Here is an 18,381-nt window from a genome sequence, read left to right as displayed (position 1 = left end):
CAAAGATCATGGCAGCCACACTCCCCTCCAGGTTCAGGTTACCCACCTTCGAACTCTACAGTGGAACCACAGACCCCAATGATCACATCAACTACTTCAATAGGATGATGACCCTATATGGGAGATCAGACATGGTCTCCTGCCGAGCGTTCCATGCATCCCTCAAGGATGCAGCTACCTCATGACTTTCTAGACTACGACCGAGGTCGATAGGTTCATTTACAGAGTTATGTGAACGGTTCGTCACCCACTTCCAGAGCAGCGTCAAGCAGAAGAAGACCACAGTCAATCTACTGAACGTGGTACAGAACCCTGGGGAGTCCCTCAGGGAGTACGTCACCAGGTTCACCAAGGAGTCCTTAGAGTCAGAGACTTAGACAATCAGACCCAGCATGCAGCCTTGGCTGGGGGCATTAGAGACCTGGACTTGATCAAGGACCTGGCTCGACATGAGACCAGGACCATGAAGGAGCTTCTAGAGCGGTGTAATGAGTTCACCAACATGGCTGAGGCACTACAGGCTCGAAAGAAGGTGATCGATGCCAAGCCATAGGATAACAAGAGATCGGTGTCGGACGACCTTAAAGAGAGCAAGAGATTGAGGATCGAGCACCGATAGGAGAAGGGCGATCGCCAGTCAGGAAGGACCGACCGTCGCCCAGAGAGAAGCGATCGAGCAAGCAGCCCTGAGTTCACACCCCTGAATACCACCAGGTCTCAGATCTAGGACCGTGACCTACTACACTGGCCACGACCCATGCTAGCAGGACCTGAGAAGCGTAATCCCAACAAGTACTATCTCTTCCATAAAGACAGCAGGCATGACACAGAGGATTGCATTTAACTAAAAAGGGAGATAGAACCGCTTGTGAGGGCAAGGATTTTGAACAAGTATGTGAAAGGAGGACGCGACGGCCGTTTGAGCCAAGGAGGTCGAGGTCATGACCGAGAAAGAGAGGAATCAAGAAGGGAAGAACAAAGGACAAATCGAGATAGGGAAAGAGATCGCCTAGAAGAAAGGAGAGATATAGCAGAGCCAAGTGGCACCAAAGGAGCCCTCGTCCTCACTATACTAGATGGACCAGGGCAGGAGTCTACTAGGAAGGTCAAAGCCCATGCCAGGTTGGTGGGAGTAGCAGAAAAGCCGAGTAAGACAGCCAAGACCGAGATAGTAATCTCCTTCTCTGATGCAGACTTGAAAGGATTGAGCCTTCCACATGAGGACGCCCTAGTAGTGCAGGAGGAAGTAGCCAACAGACCAGAACATAGGGTGTTGATAGACACTGGGGCATCTGTGGACGTGCTCTCATTGGAAGCCTACCACCAGTTTGGGTTCAGCGACGACTAACTCAAACCAGAGCTTACCTACCTCTATGGGTTCTCAGGCGCCACCGCCTCCATCAGAGGTACCATAGAGTTGCCCGTCACCTTTGGAGAGCACTCTCGGCAGATGACAATCATGGTGAACTTCATGGTCATAACGTCTGGGATATCCTGCAATGGCCTCCTAGGGCGATCATCTCTAATAGCCCTTTGAGGAGTTGTATCATCCATCCATCTGAAGATGAAGTTCCCCACGGAGAATAGGGTGGGCAAGGTCCGAGGAGATCCGAAGGAAGCCAAGGAATGTTATGCGACCTTGGTCAAGAAGAACAATGGCAAAACCTGTGGAATGACATTGTGCATGGAGAACCTTGTTAGCGACCAGAGAGATGAACAGACAGAGAGAAGAGGAAGGCCAGTGGAGGACCTCGTCCCATGGCCACCCAGCAAGGACAACCATTCCAAGGTCATATAGGTTGGCTCGCTATTGAGAAAGGAACAGAAGGATGAGCTTAGGCGTCTCCACCAAGCAAACATAGATGTCTTCGCATGATCGACCTCCGACATGCCAGGACGAGGTTCAGGTCCGAGGTCCGAGGTCAAGGTTCGAGCAAAGATGTGTTTGTGACCAAAGATCAAATTGACACAAAAAAAAAAAAAAAAAAAAAAAAAAAAGTGGGCCATGGGCATGGACAAGCTTCGAGGTCGAGGGCCGAGGACGAGGTTCAAGGTCCGAGGTCCGAGGTTGAAGTTCACTAGGGTTCGAGGTCAAGGTTCGAGTAAAGATGTGTCTATGGCCAAAGATCAAATCGAGTAAAAAAAAAATAAAGGGCCAAGGCCAAGGGCCGTAGGCGACAGGCCATGGGCATGGACGAGGTTTGAGGTTTGAGGTCGAAGTCTGAGGTCAAGGTTCAAGGTCCAAGGTCGAGGTTCGAGTAAAGATGCGTCTGTGGCCAAAGACCAATTCGAGTCAATATCAAAAAAAAAGGGGGGGGGAAGTACGAGACGTCATATTTGACGCGAGTTCGAGGTTTAGAATCAAAGTCAGAGAAGGTCGTGGAGTTTGAGCAGTTCGAGATGGTTTGAATACCAATGATCGAGTACTAAGGGTCACGATTGAGGAGGGGCCAAGCTGGATGGACCATATACTCAATTACCTACAGAACGACATCCTATCAGAGGACAAGGTTATGGCAAGGAAGATAAGGATGAGAGCTGCAAAGTACACGATCATGGATGGGGTACTATACAAGAGAGGAGTCACTGCACCATTACTCAGGTGCCTAGGACCCAAGGGAGCCAAGTACGCCCTGGCAAAGGTCCATGAGGGAATATACGGAAGCCACATGGGAAGACGAACACTAGCCTACAAAGTCCTCTACCAGGGTTCTACTGGCCATGGATGCAAGAAGAAGCCATATAGTATGCCAAGACTTGCGAGCAATGTCAATTGTTCACCCCAGTACCCCATCTACCCACCATCAAATTGACATCCAAAGTTCAAGCCTTTTTGCCAACTCTACAACATTAACTATCGCCTTGTATCAATAACCTACCCACAGGCTAATGGTTAGGTGGAGGTGACAAACAGAACACTGCTAGAAAGAGTTAAGGAAAGCTAGAGCATCATAGCCAAGGACAAAGGGCAAGCTGACGACCAACTGGGAAGGACCCTACATAATTTCCAAGCACATATGCCCAGGGACTTACCGCTTGAAAATTTCGGGGGGCAAGAAGGTAGACCGTGCCTGGAACTCAGAGCATCTGAAGAAGTACTACCAGTAAGGGTAGCAGCACTGATGAAGCACCGCCAGTAAGAGTAGTAGTAGCAATAGTAGTAGTAGTAGCATTGTCGGCAGACAGCCATGGCACACAGTAGAATTCTAGTTTTCAAGGATAATTTAAAATTTTATTTGAGATGATTTGAAGTAAATAGTTTGTTCGGGGTTACATCCGTCTATTTTTTCAGTTTACTTAAGCACTTTCAAGCACCAAGGTCCGTAGACCACCAAGGCTCAATGCCACCAAGGTTCATAGACCACCAAGGCGCAATGCCACCAAGGTCCGTAGACCACCAAGGCGCAATACCACCAAGGTCCGTAGACCACCAAGGTTCAATGCCACCAAGGTCCATAGACCACCAAGGCACAATGCCAGCAAGGTCCGTAGACCACCAAGGCGCAATGCCACCAAGGTCTGTAGACCATCGAGGTCCGTAGACCACCAAGGCGCAATACCACCAAGGTCTATAGACCACTAAGGCGCAATGCCACCAAGGTCCATAAACCACCAAGGCACAATGCCACCAAGGTCCGTAGACCACCAAGGCGCAATGCCACCAAGGTCCGTAGACCACCAAGGTGCAAAGCCACCAAGGTCCATAGGCCACTAAGGTCTAGGAACTGTCAAGGCACAAGGCCACCAAGGTCCACGGACCACCGAAGCGTAAGACCACCAAGGTCCACAGACCCCCAAGACTCAAGGCCACCAAGGTTCGACGACCATTAAAGCTCGAGGCCACCAAGGTTCGACAACCACTAAGGTTCAAGGCCACCAAGGTTGAACGACTACCAAGGCCTATCTGCCACATACGAAGGACGAGGAACAACAACACCCAGAAGGGAGGCAAAGAATTCAACCATAAATATCAAAAGTAGGAGGCGACAATAATTACAGGCCAAGTGATCAAGTGACCAAGGCCAAACGGTCGACCGCGAACGACAGGCAACTGGAAAATGACCAAGGGGCTATGGCCAAAGGGCCATGGGCGACCAAGCCGCAGACAAAAAAAGGGAAAAAAAAAAAAAAAAAAAAAGAAATTCTATGAGACATACCAGAGAGGGTGAACAACACCAACAGGCGTCAACGGGTGCGGATGGGCACCAACGGTCGCCAACGAGCACCAACGGGCGTGAAGACCGGAGAGGCACCAACGGACACAGACAGTCGAGCGGCGCCAACGGGCACAAATAGGCCGAGGTACGAGTAAAGGACGTGAGACCGAGGCACAGGTGACACGGGCACAAGGAGGCGACAAGCTCATGATCGAGACCGTAGACGAGATCAAGATCAAGAGTAAGCAACACTAAATAGGCCAAGGCTAGGCAAGCCACCAAGAAGGCCAAGGGCTAATAGAAAAGAAAGGAAGAAACTAGAAGAGAGCAAGGGAGACAAAGCTTCAAAACAAAAATGAAGAAGCTACTCTCTTGAACACTCCGTTCCAAGAGAGTGGGGGGCAAATGATAAACCCAAAATCACACCGGCCAATCAGGAGCCACCACGTGTCCCAGCCCAAGGAGGTGGGCCGTCCTAGGCCCAGCAGAGAACCAGCTCAAACATGAACCACAAGCACGATCATAGGCGTGGCCTCCAGGTGCGGCCTCCAAGCGCAACCTCACCAGGTGCGGCCTCACCAGGCATAACCTCTAAGTGCTGCCTCATCAGGCGTGGCCTCATCAAGTGCAGCCTCTAGGGGCGGCCTCACCAGGCATGACCTCCAGGCGCGGCCTCATCAGGCGTGGCCTCATCAGGCACGGCCTCACTAGGCGTGGCCTCATAGGTGCGACCCTACAGGCGCGGCCTCAGGGGCATGACCTCACAAGCGTAGACCCCCTATGGGCACGGACCTCGGGTACGGAGCGGACTCGGATGTAGACCTGCTATAAAACCAGACCACTACCGCCGCCATCAACAAGACATGCACCATCTCCAGGACCCTAGACCACCGCCTATCAGCTGAACAGTCCCAGACGGACACAAGCACTAGGCATCTTATCTTACAACGCATCAGCGTCTATCTATCGGAGACATCAACCCTATCGGAACACTATCTCCCTTAGAGGGGTAACCAACCATGGAAGAACCCTGCTACTCAAGGACTCTATCAACTGCGAGGACTACTCACCATCGACTGGGACTCTCCACACTGCCACATTCCACTATAAAAGGGAAGGTACTCAACCCCCACAACCCATCTTGAATTCTAACTATTCATCTGTTTACTCAGAGAGATCTAACTTAGGCACCGGAGAGTCCAAGGCCGGAACCACACCGGTTCTCCTTTGTCACTCTGGTCCTTTTGCAGGTTACGGAACTCGAAGGGACCATCGGATGATTTCTTGACACAAAAAGTGCGCATGCACTTCTCAATTGTCATCAATCACCTGCACTTGTCTGGCTTTGGTCATATATTTGTTTGTCCTTTCATGGCAAAGTTTGTCATAGTTCCCAATGTCTTTGTTATGGGGCTTCATGTCAAATTTATTTAGCACTTTACCCTCCACTGAAACCTTTCCTTGACTTGTCTGGGAAAAAACACATATTGGAATAAAGTTTGTAGACGTATCCAAAGAGTAACGCTTAGGTACATTCCCAGATTCATTGTCGTTCAATTCCATCGTGAACTGTGGAGAAGAGTTGTCGTCGTCCCTAGAACGCAGTGGATCGACGGAGAGTACGACCTTAGCGAGGGGACGAGTTGAGTAAGTGAAAGATTGCCAAGACCGAGAGACTACTGATGGAAACTTCATCAGCCAAACCGCTCGGTCCACTTTGGCTGTTTCTAGTAGGTTTCCATGGCTGCTCTTCTCCCCCATAACCATAAGCCAACAGAGAAAGCGAGAGAGAGCCTGGACACTGACGGTCATTCGTCGTGTCTGAGCTTGGCCGTCGGCCTCTGGTTCATTCACTACAAGAGACCGCGGTGGTGGTTGTTAAAACCCTAAATGGATTTTCTTGATTTTTCGGTTTAGCAATTTGGGGAAGAAGGAGAGGGAATCTTGTTCAATTTTGGGGTTTTTACATCCAAGGATAAAAAAGTAACTCTACACTAGTCAAGGGTAGTTTAGGGATTTAAATTTATTTAATTGGCTGACATCATCACTTAACAGCATAAAACTGATGGTAAGGACTAATTTGTCATATTGAGGTCTAATACAGGGGGTGATTTGAGTTTCGTTTGCAAACCAAGGGATGACGTGTGATTTACCCAGATTTTTTAAATGATAAAACATAATGGTTGAATTATATCATTCCTATTAGAATATTTTAAAATTTTACAACGATCTACTCTTGAATTAGGTTGTAACATTGTGTTTGCATTATTTAAAATGCTAATTGAACTACCATTATCCAAATCGATATAATGGGATCTTAAGTCAGATTATTCCATGTTGTCGTAATTTATGAATGGCCATGTACCAAAACAAAAGTTATATATATAAAAGGCAAGACATCGTTGTTGGTCGTGGGGATTTATCTAAATGAGATTTTTTATTTCACTGGGGGTTTAACAGTAAATTTACATGATGTTGTATTTGGGTGCATGAACCACTTGGCCAATTAACATACTTTTTCTCATATATATATATATATAGATAGATAGATAGATAATGATAATGATGTTGAACCATATCTTTTCAATTGGGAGTTTTTTTAATAGATATAGAAACTTGGGGTATTTGGAAGATTTCATCATTATCTATTAACATCTACTAACACTCTTTGTACTTGGGGGCACCCCAAAAATAATCTTCTAATTATTAAGTATCTTAAACGTAAAACCTAAATTAAGTATCTGAGGTATAGTTTTTTTAAACATAATACCTTATGAGTTATTAATTCTAAGTTTTTTTTTTTCTTTGATGAAAGTGTAATCACGCAAACCACACACCAATCCCAGAAGGTTAACCAACTTTTAAGACCGTGGAATGGCAATTAGTTCTAAGTTTTAATATTACATTTTCCATATGTTATGGTAGGAACATGCGAATGCCATCCTCCTTACATTATTTTTCATGTGCTTTTGTACTTTTTAACCTTTCAATCAATGACTTAAAAGGAGGCCCTGTCTGTGAGTGAAACGACACTATGGCCAAACTTCACTCCTTGGCTTCATTCTCTTATGTGTAAATGAAGCCTTGTGCTTTGCTCATCAATAAATTTTTTACTTATAAAAAAAAAGGGTTTTTTATAATTACCACCCCCAAATCTTTCATATCTATTATTACCCTCCCTCCCAAAAAGCTTTCAAACAAGTGTTATCCTCCCCTGTTGCATACTAATGACAAAGTGACCCCCACCATTACAGACCCGTAACGGAAGGGGTTAGTAGTGATATTTCACTGTTGTCATGAAATATATTGAACCAAAATGCCCTTCATCCAAACCCTTCTTCTTCACTTCCTCTTCACTAGAACATCGTCGGCTTCCTTCTCCGACGAACACCTCCTTGCTCCGTGACGACTTCCTTCTCCGCTGAACACCTCTTGCTCCGACAGCGACCATCTGTTCAAATAACTTCTTCTATGCTTCTTCTTCTTCTTCTCTGCTCCTTCTTTGGTCCTTCAACTGTCAAACCTTGGTACATATGGAAGCACAAAATAATCGTGGAAGAGGTGGTTTGGAGAGGTTGTCTCCTACCTCTGGAAACACAACAGTGGAAAGGTAAAGAAGATTGATGGTGGGAGAGCTCTCTCAGGAAGGCTTCGATGGACCAGAAACTGAAGGAGATGTTGGTGATGATGATTCCTTCTGAATGCTAATCTTCAACAGTCCAATCGGAGAGAAAGGAAGACAACCCAAACTCGGTAAGTAATTCCAGGTGGAAGGGTTTCAGACCAGATCTGATTTCTAGGTTTACTCACAATAGGAAAGCCGAATGGATGGGGGGTTTTACTGTTTCAAAGGGCTCTTTCAACCCTAACAACACAGAGAAAATAGAGGAGAGAAGAGATAATGAAGGCCGAAAACAGGACCTGCTCTTACCACCAGAAACAGGGGAGAAACCAGAAATGAAGAAGAAATGAGATGGAGGAAGAGGTCACACGGCCATTGCTATGTTACCAATCCGGCACCATAAACAACTAATTAAAAATTTCATTCATTATCTCTTCTCTCCTTAATTTCCCAGTTTCGGTTGATTTCTTTTATGGGTTTGTTTTGTTCTTGATTTATACAATTTCTTTTAGGATTTGTTTTGTTCTTGATTTGTTCCTGAAATATTAGAGTTTGATGGATGTTGTGGGTGCAGGAGGACACATCAACCTAGCTGTGACCTTCGGTTTATTCTTGGCAAGGAAACTATCTTTGATCAGGGCACTGTTCAACATGGTGATGCAATGCCTTAGAGCCATCTGTGGTGCCGGTGTTGTGAAAGGCTTCCAAAAGACTCAATACCAGATGTTGGCTGATGGAGCCAACGAAGTCAGCCATGGCTACACAAAGGGTGATGGTCTTGGTGCGGAGATCGTTGGTACCTTCATCCTAAAGACTCAATACCAGATGTTGGCTGATGGAGCCAACGAAGTCAGCCATGGCTACACAAAGGGTGATGGTCTTGGTGCTGAGATCGTTGGTACCTTCATCCTAGTCTACACCGTCTTCTCTGCAACCGATGCCATGGAAGAAGAAGGAGAAGAAGAAGGAGAAGGAGGAGGAGGAGAAGGGCTGGTGATGGGGTGGGGGTATTTTACAATTACCACCCCAAAAGGACATTTTGGTCTTAGAAAATCCGTGACAACGGCACACTCTCATGACTGACCTTCTCTGTTAGGGAAATGTAACGGTGGGGGCCAGTTAGTTATTAGTATGCAACAGGGGAGGGTAATAGTTGTTTGAAAATTTTTAGGAGGATAATAATAGATATCAAAGTTTTGGGGGTGGCAATTGTAAAAAACCCTAAAAAAAAATCAATGACTTAAAAAGAAAGATGGAATCTTTGAGTAGTTCTCTCTTAGCTGTAAAAAGTAGAGGACATTATTTGTTTTAAGATTTTTTTTTTGTTGGAAAAAGCACGTGTCATTTTCTTACATTATTTTATTAGGGGATGATTTTCTACAAGGATTGTGTCTGTGGAAGAAGGAATATGCATGCCACACCATAGGTTGAGGTTGAGGTATCAGATTGCCTGATATGACCAATACTGTACGATTTTGAAGTTGACGATATTGTATCGGTGAAACAGTATAGACAAAGGGTATATTAGTAAAAAAAAACCTATTTTTAAAAGAAAAAATAGGGGTAAACTTGTCTGATATGGCTAATCCATGCTAATACCGTATCAATATCTTATTGGCTTTGAAGGTGACTGATATCCTATCTAATATCGTACAATAAAACCAGGTGCTACACCAATTAGGTGTTGGAAAATGGTATCATCCATATGAGGTCCATATCATTAGAATAGAAGAGAATATCAATATGGGGCCACTGTTTATTATGTGAGGAGGGAATATAGAAATCTATACAAGGACAATGTAGTGATCTTTTCCCCTTACTTTATACGTGTTTTTGTAACTTTTTAACCTCACAATCAACACTCAAAAGCGGGGATGAAATACGTTAGGAAGGAGGGAGAACTATTTTTTTTCTGGTGATCTTTCACAGTTAAGGTTCAAAGAAGGAATATGATGCTACACCATGGTTTGAGGTATCAGTATCGGATCGATCGATATGGCCGATACTGCATGATTTTGAAGGTGATCGATACCATATCGGTGAAATGGTACGGACAAAGGGTATAGTAGTCAAAAAACCTGTTTTTTTTTTCTTAAGAAAAAACAGGAGTAAACTTGTACGATATGGCCGATCCATACTGATACTGGATCGATATCTTATCAGTTTTTAAGCTGTACTGATACCCGATCCAATACCGTGCACTAAAATCATGTGCTACACCAATGAGGAGTTGGAAAATAATATCATCCATATAGGATCCACATGAGGCCCACCATATGGTTAGAATAAGATAACATATCAATGTGGGTCCACTGTTTATCATGTGCGGCGAGTATAAAGAAATCTGTACAAGGGCAATTTTTTCCCTAATTTTATATGTGCTTTTGTAATTTTTTAACCTTACAATCAACACTCAAAATGAGGAATGAAACATATTTGGAAAGAGGGATAATTTTTTTTTTTTTTTTGGTGATCTTGCACAGTTAAGGTTCGAGGATTTGGCATCAGATCTGATTCTAATCCAGATTGCAGGATCGGGCAGGAATTGGTCTATTCCCTCCAAAAGTTTGACTTCATTGAATCGGGTTGGAAGCAACCATTAAAATAATGAAAATTTTGATAAAACCAAAAAAAAAATGAGTATCAATTAAAAAGGCAAAAAAAATAAAAAATTTGGGTGGAAATTACAAACATGAATTTGCAATTTGTAATAGGTTTTTGAAAAATGTAGAAATAAAGAAGCAGCCTATTCCATGGCTTGATGCTCATTTTTTCCATTCTCAAAGAAAAAATCATGGAATTATTTATAGAGTTCTTCACAAATTTAGATCAGCACCATACAAAATACAAAGTAAAGTTTCATAGCCAAAAACCACAAATTGAATAAGTAATTAAAAAAAGAAAAATAAAATGGGATTGTATGTGTCCTTTTCAATTTGAGTTTGATGGTTGTGATTTCCCCAATAAGATGCACAATGTTTCAAAAGTTTTGGATTCAAATAGCTAAAATATCAAAATTGGAGGGTCTGGGCCTCTGGGGTGGAAGAATAAAGTTGTAGAAAATTTGAAGCCTCTAATCTCCTCCTCATGGTTTGAGGTATTGGTATCGTCAGAATCGGGTGATACATAATGGTTTTGCTAGTCGTCGATCCCAATACCATATCGGTGATACGGTACAAATAAGGGATAAAATAGACAAAAATCTTGTTTATTTTAAAGAAAATTAGGTGCAAATTTGTCCGATACAGCTGATCCATGTTGATACTGTATCGGTTTTGTAGGTGACCGATAGTTGATTTGATACCGTGTACTAAAACCATGATCCTTCTCCACGTGTTTTCGTGTCGATCAACTCTGTTAGATGTGTTCACCTCCAAAAAATGGTGAGGCATACAAAATTTTAGGAAGATTTGGCCTCAAATCGACTGAGATATCAAACTCAAATCCCTGAAGTTTTTATTCAGGCGATCTAGAGTTTAGTGGACTAGATCGGCCTGTCCAAGAAGGAGCATCGTCAACCGGGTGGTATTGCTTGTCATTAAGGAGAGGAGAACTCATCCTCAAAAGCTAGACCTTAAGGAGAAGGTGCCTAAGTACTATAACCCCCCATATTACTTATTCATATATGATGTGGAACTATTTTTTTCACCTTCCACGTAGGATCCCAACAAGCCGATCATGATTCGTCGAACATATGATTAAACCAATTACTTATTTACCCAAAAAAAACACCATTTGTTACTTACAAAAATCAAGATAGATACAAGCTCAATCAGTTTCACACACACTCTCTCTCCCCCCCCCCCCCCTACCCCCTATAAGAGGAATTTCTCATTTCCTCAGGCCTTTCTACGGTTCTGACTAGAATTCAATATAGCATTACCCTTTTGGGATTGGTGTGTGGTTTGTATTATATCACTATAAAAAAAATGACTTTAAAAACCAAAACACAATAAACAAATCAAAGCTCTAATGTTTCCAAAGAGATTAGTGAATCATAGTCAAATAATTCCTTAAAATAACCTCCAGAAAAAGAAGGAAACACCAACTAAACTTGTGTTTTGTGTGTGGGTTTAGTCCCACATCAGGTGTGTGAGTGTGGTGTGCGTTGTGTATATCCGTGGAATACATCAAAAAAAGAAAAAGGTGTGTGGGTTTGGTCCCACATCGGGTGTGTGAGTGTGGTATGTGTTGTGTATATCCACCATTTCACGGTCCCAAAAGTCGGTTAACCTTTGGGATTGGTGTGTGGTTTGTGTGATTACACTTTCATCAAAAAAAAAAAAAAAACTATAACTTGTGTTTCAACTGTAAAACGTTATTATGGTACAACTTCTCTGTTTGCAGTTGAATTAGATATGGCATGATACCCTATGAACGGTGGAGATTAATAAGACTCTATGTGCACATGATTCAAGTCATTTTCCAGCCTTTATTAAGCTGAGCTTTTTGCTTCAGCCTTCTCCTTATATCTATTTCATGGATGGACTGTTTGATACTAGAAAGAAATGTGTTTCTGCTATATTCTGACCTTGATAAGGATCTGTAATGGTACCTAAAGTTTTTTTTTTTGTTTTTTGTTCGTCCATTCCAAGTTTTTACTTGTATCAACTTATCACATCAGTTCAGAACCTCAGACTACCAACTTGGCTTGTGAAAGCTAATAAAATGAGTAATGTTTCTTGTTTTTATCTCAAATTTCTTGGACCAAGTGCAGCAAAACAAATCAATTTCTTCAGAAACCCTGGGAACCAACCAAAGCAGTTTGTTCTCTTCTCTGTTTTGTTTTGTTTTGTTGTGTGGGTTTGAAATTTTTTACTTGTAGAATCAACAAGGTATGATACCCTGATATGGGAGAGAACCAACGTGGTGTATTGGTGTCCATAAGATTTTCTTGCTGGTTGAGCTTTTCTTGCCTGCATGGATTTGCATGTAAACAATGATGAGAGTGTCAGAGGAAGAAACCCCAAAAGGATTCTGGGGATAAACGAAGCCAAGCATTGGAACAATGAGCCCATAAACCCCTATAGAATCTAGAGTGGAAAAATATTGACGATTTATCACCATTGCAGTGGGGGAAGATCTCTTGGAGCTGATGCCACTGCCACTGGATAATGAACAATGAATAGTAGGTGAGTGTGAGACTATTAAGCCTTGTATTAAAACAATATTTGCTGAATACTTAATTACATATTCTATTATAACACAGATAAAGCTTAATAAAAAAGTTGAAATTAGTAATTAAAAAAGGTTTTGTCACAAACGTTTGACAGTACCCGGCCATTAAAACAAACCTATGGGTGAGTGGTACATGAAGGGCTAGAATGGCCTTATTTAGACACCTTTAAGAGGGACAGAGACCCTAAGAAGACCCTAGTTTTAAGCCTCAAAACTGGGCTGGAACTAAGGACAGAGAGAGAGACTCCAGTTGGGTTGGGGGATAAAGAAGAATCATCAGGAGATTCTCCATATAGGAGTTAAGATCTTATCTCCTAAAACAAGAAAGGTAAGTAGTAGTGAGCTGAGGAATAGTAGCTGTGGTTGGAGAAGGCATTTCCAAAGGCTTCTTTGTTACTTCAGAAAGCCAGAAACTCAGAGGAAAGAAAAAACCCAGTATCTGATTGTGAAAAGAGAATCTAATGAAATGCCAGAGGCAGAGGGTTCTAAGGACCAATTAATGATCCAGTCTGCAGTATTCACTATATGCCACTTCTGTAATATTCTCTCTCTCTCTCTCTCTTACTTTTTAAGTTGGTAAATAGTTTTAATGGATTTTAATCACACGCAAATGTTTTGTGATTTTACACTTGGAATTGGAAAATCTCTATTTTTGGAAGCCATTTAATTACTGTTTACAATCTCTTTCTGTCTCTTTCCAAGATTTTGAAATGTCATTTCTTCATATTTCACTATCTTTAAGTCCTTCACGGCATCAGTACCTGCCTATATCATGAACAGAAAAAATTTAGTCCTCTTAGGCTATATTAAATCCAAATCTCATCCAGACATCCATAAGCCAAAGGACATTGGCCCCATTCTCTTCCTTTCTCATCCCTCACTCAACTCGATTACTCTTTTTGTTTTCTTCTGTTTCCATGTACTTATACACTCTGTAAACAACCAATCTCTTCCCTTCCTCAAACCCCTTTTCACTTCCTTTCTCTTTAAGCTTTTCTTTACTCATCTAACACCCAAATCTCTCTCTCTCTCTCTCAAGTCTCAATCTTCATAAAAAGCCTTCAGAAAGGTGTAAACTAAAAAACCCATGTCTCCAAATCCAAACCAATCACTTTATAAATATTGGATAGCTTCACCCAATCCCTCCAAACTCTAAGATCCTATAGTTCCTCTGCAACTAACCTATCTCTGATAGAATTACAGAGAGAAAAAAATGAAGGAGTTTTGGACATCTCTGGCTTCTTTGATGGGTCTCTTGGCTTTCTCCCAAGGAATCCTCCATGCCATATTCCCACCAGAGCTTCGCTTTGTCCTACTCAAGCTCTTGACCCGTGCCTTTCAATGGTTCTTCTCTTACTGCTACTTTGACATCACAGAGATCGATGGTGTCAACACAAACGAGCTCTACAACGCAGTTCAGCTCTACCTCAGCAGTTCTGCTTCAATCACAGCCAACCGTTTGAGTCTCACTCGAGCCAGGAATTCAAGTAACTTCACATTTGGTCTATCAAACAACGAATGCTTGATCGATACCTTCGATGGCGTCACAGCAAGGTGGGAACATGTGGTCACACAGAGACAATCTCAGACCTACGCATGGAGACCTCTCCCTGATGAGAAGAGAGGCTTCACTCTTCGAATCAAGAAGAAAGATAAGGCCTTGATCCTTGATTCTTATCTTGATTACATTATGGAGAAAGCCAATGAGATCAGAAGAAAGAATCAAGATCGACTTCTTTATACAAATTCTCGAGGTGGAGCTCTTGATTCGAGGGGTTATCCATGGGAAGCTGTGCCCTTCAAGCACCCAAGCACATTTGATACATTGGCCATGGATCCTGCAAAGAAAGCTGAGATAATGGCTGATCTTAGAGTCTTCTCTGATGGGCAATCGTTCTATCAGAACACAGGTCGAGCATGGAAGAGAGGGTACCTTCTATATGGTCCTCCTGGTACAGGGAAATCAAGTATGATTGCAGCCATGGCTAATTACTTGGGTTATGATATCTATGATCTGGAACTCACTGAAGTGCATAACAATTCAGAGCTTCGGAAATTACTGATGAAGACTACTTCAAAATCGATAATTGTTATCGAAGACATCGATTGCTCGATTAATCTCACCAATCGAACTAAACCTATATCTGCTGCCGGGAGAGATCCTCTATCACCAGACCTTAGAGGTGGTTCAGGTGAAGATGGTGGAACTTCGATTACACTTTCGGGTTTGTTGAATTTTACAGATGGGTTGTGGTCTTGTTGTGGGAGTGAGAGGATTTTCGTGTTCACCACGAATCACATTGAGAAGCTTGACCCTGCATTGCTGAGAAGTGGACGTATGGACATGCATATCTATATGAGTTTCTGTTCTTTTCCTGCATTGAAGATTCTTCTGAAGAATTACTTGGGATTGAATGAAGAAGAGGTGGAAGATGAGAATCTGAAGGAGTTGGAGGAGGTAATTGATGAAGCCCAGATGACCCCAGCTGATATTAGTGAGGTTTTGATCAAGAAAAAAAGGGATAAGGGGGAAGCTCTGTCTGACTTGTTGGAGGAATTGAAGAACAGGGCTGAAAGAAATCGTGAACAAATGGCTGCAAGGGAGAAGAATTCAACAGAAATGGAAGAGGAGGAACAGGAGAAGAGAGCTTTGGAATCTCCAAAGGAGGGTTGTGAAATTCCAGAAAAGTGTAGCAAGGGAGCAGATGAAGATCAGAAGGAGAAGCTGAACTGATAAGAGACTTTAATTGAATTCTTTTTTGTGCAGAGAGATAAGATCATAGAGTAGATGGATAAAGGGTTGTTGGGAATTTCAAATTTCAAATTTTAATGGTGGAAGGATTTGTCAGTGTTGTAAGAATAGGTTAGTGTAGAAAGCTTCCCCTTACTTCTTTTTAATTTTTCTTAGCTTACATGTTCTCTTTTGTTTGATTCAATAATTTAAGTTATATTATATGATATAGTCCTTACATTTGCATGTGGGGCTGTTAGGCTTTTCTGGGTTTCTTCATTGTCATTAAGAATACTATGGTAATCTATATTTTAGTTTCTACACTAAGATCCTCTTGGGACATGGAAATCTATTGAGTCACATTGCATTGCTAGCTAGCTGTGTTGGTCTGTTAGGTTGATTGTGTAATAAATAAAACAAGGGATCTCCATGTGGGGGAAAGACTTGAGAGAGTTTATTTTGAGATGGGAGTGGCTAGTAAAAACTCAAAAGAAAACATAAACTAGAGTGCTCATCAGCCCATTGCAAACAAAGAAAAGCTGTCTAGACAGCTTTTAGGGGGGGTTTTCACTTTATGGGTTGGAAAGGTAGATTTTGTGAGCTCCTCTAGATCTTGGCTTTAACTTGAAGACAAGGTTTTGGCAAACAATGTGGGGCGTTTAATGTGAAAAACATAGTCTTTTGAGGCGCATAAAAAGGCAGGCTACCTAAAAATCTTTCAAAAGGGGTAATTGGTAAAGGGAAAAGGGGGAGAGATTCAATCTCTAGACCCTCTAAACATTGAGTTTGAGACAACTATTAGGGTTATAAAATTTAGTTTCAAATCCTAAAGTGGAAGATGTTTGGTTCCTCTAGGTAGCTGAACAGTTTTGAACAATGACTTGTAAAACATATTTAACATTGCTCTTTAAACTGTCTCTCCCTGATTTAATGCTTTTCTTTTCTTGGGGTTAGCTGATTAGGGTCATCATGTTCTGATTTGATTAATGAAAGGGTTGGGTTTAGATTGGAATCTCAACATAATATGACCTTAGGGTAGCAATGTCCTAAGAAAATGGATCAGGAGAACTGCCTCCACTGAGAGCATTGAAGTTTAAAAATGGTCCCACCATGGTGGACTGTGTGTTACAGAAACTAAACACCCTTCTTATTCTTTTTGCCTTCTTGTGGATTGTCTTGGTCATGGAGCAAGTCTACATACAGATATGTTGATTTAAAATTGTTCAGTTATTGAACAAAGCTGAACACTTGATGGGGTTCCCTTCAGGGTTTTGCATTGTTCAACTTTGTTATCTTCCATTATGTCAAGGTTAGTTTTTGAATAGCAAGGGGCTTTTCAAAAGGGTTAGGTAATTTTTTCAATATCACTTTGGCTTTGGAATTGATTAATCTGATGTTTTTGAAATCTTATGGTGGTAGTTTGAGGTTGAAGTTGGATATCCAAAAGGCATATAATACTTATGGAGTGTATTTTCTATTTGATGTTATGCATGAGTTTGGTTTCTCAAAAAGGTAGATTGACTGGATTCATTAAGTAGTGGAACACATTATGTTTGATAGTTAGTTGACAAATCCTCTTACAAAGATTTTGTCAGTGGTTCAAAGGTTATGTTTTCAACAGGGGTGTAATTGAGTCTTTTGATATGTTTTGTTAGTGGGAGTTTTGTATCCTGTTGACTATTTTATTTATATTTGGAACCTTGGGCCTTATGTTTGAACACGGTTTGATGGATATTTGTTATATTCCTTATTTGATTTCTGCATTTATCTTATGAAAAGTTACTCTGTCATTGATTTATTTGTTGATCCTTTATATTTGTCATAGTTTATAAGTGGTTTTGTTATAGTTTATAGGTAGTATTGCCACAGTTTATAGGCAGTATTTGTCATAATGTATAGGCAGCATTTGCCATAGTTTATAGGTGATATAAGTCATAGTGTAGTAACCTTTTCCAACTTTTATGGTGTCTGCACCAATCCGGTGGTAGAAATGAGGGCCCTCCTTGATGGTTTGATATTGTGTTCTGAGTTGGGTTTCGTAGGCTGCCATATATACTCGGACTCGGCATCTATTGTGCAGTTTATTTCTAAAAGAACTTGTCATATTTTGAGTTGTTGGCATTGCTTTCAAAAAGTGCTTACCTTGTCTGACTCTTTGGGAACCAATCTTTCTTTCTCATACCGCAAAATTATTCGGGCTGCTGATGTTTTGGCAAATCTTGCATGTGAATCCATAGGTAATGTTTTGTTCCGTGCAAATTAGGTTCTTTCTCAAGAATTATGCAGGATCTTAAGGGAAGATAAAGCTGGTTTACCAATTTTTAGAATATAATTTTAGCTATTTTTTGGCAGGGTGGGCTTTCTAAAAGTTGTGTAAGAGAGTGATAAGTTCCTTTGGGCAAAGGTAAAAGGCGGGTTAAGTCCCTCCCCCCCCCTCTACCCTTCAAGTTTGTTTTGAATTTGCAATAAATTTATAGAGGTTACCCCAGGTCTCAGATAATATTTGGGCTAAAAAAAATCACAGTGTATAGGTGGTAAGCCATAGTTAGATATTAACCCAAGATTAAAGGCGGTTTGTTAAAGAATAGGTGTTACACCCACACTCGAAATATACCCAAATACCCCGGGGCAAATTAGACCAAAGGGTAATGCCATGGTGGCAATGGTCAAACATCTATGACCTTGAACCTAAT

The 18,381-nt window shown here is 41.8% G+C and overlaps 1 protein-coding gene across 1 annotated transcript; it reads left to right on the top strand.

The window, feature by feature from the left end:
- Positions 1-14,032: 14,032 nt before the first annotated feature.
- LOC122657822 (AAA-ATPase At5g57480-like) lies at positions 14,033-15,893 on the top strand. The gene has a single exon (XM_043852615.1). The coding sequence runs from the start codon at positions 14,171-14,173 to the stop codon at positions 15,689-15,691; it is 1,521 nt and encodes a 506-aa protein (XP_043708550.1). The 5' UTR covers positions 14,033-14,170; the 3' UTR covers positions 15,692-15,893.
- The last annotated feature ends 2,488 nt before the right edge of the window (positions 15,894-18,381 follow it).

Source organism: Telopea speciosissima, chromosome 4, assembly GCF_018873765.1.
Source record: "Telopea speciosissima isolate NSW1024214 ecotype Mountain lineage chromosome 4, Tspe_v1, whole genome shotgun sequence".
NCBI classification, from domain to species: Eukaryota; Viridiplantae; Streptophyta; class Magnoliopsida; order Proteales; family Proteaceae; genus Telopea; species Telopea speciosissima.
Note: the sequence above shows the minus strand (reverse complement) of the source record. Positions and strands in the feature narration are given on the sequence as shown.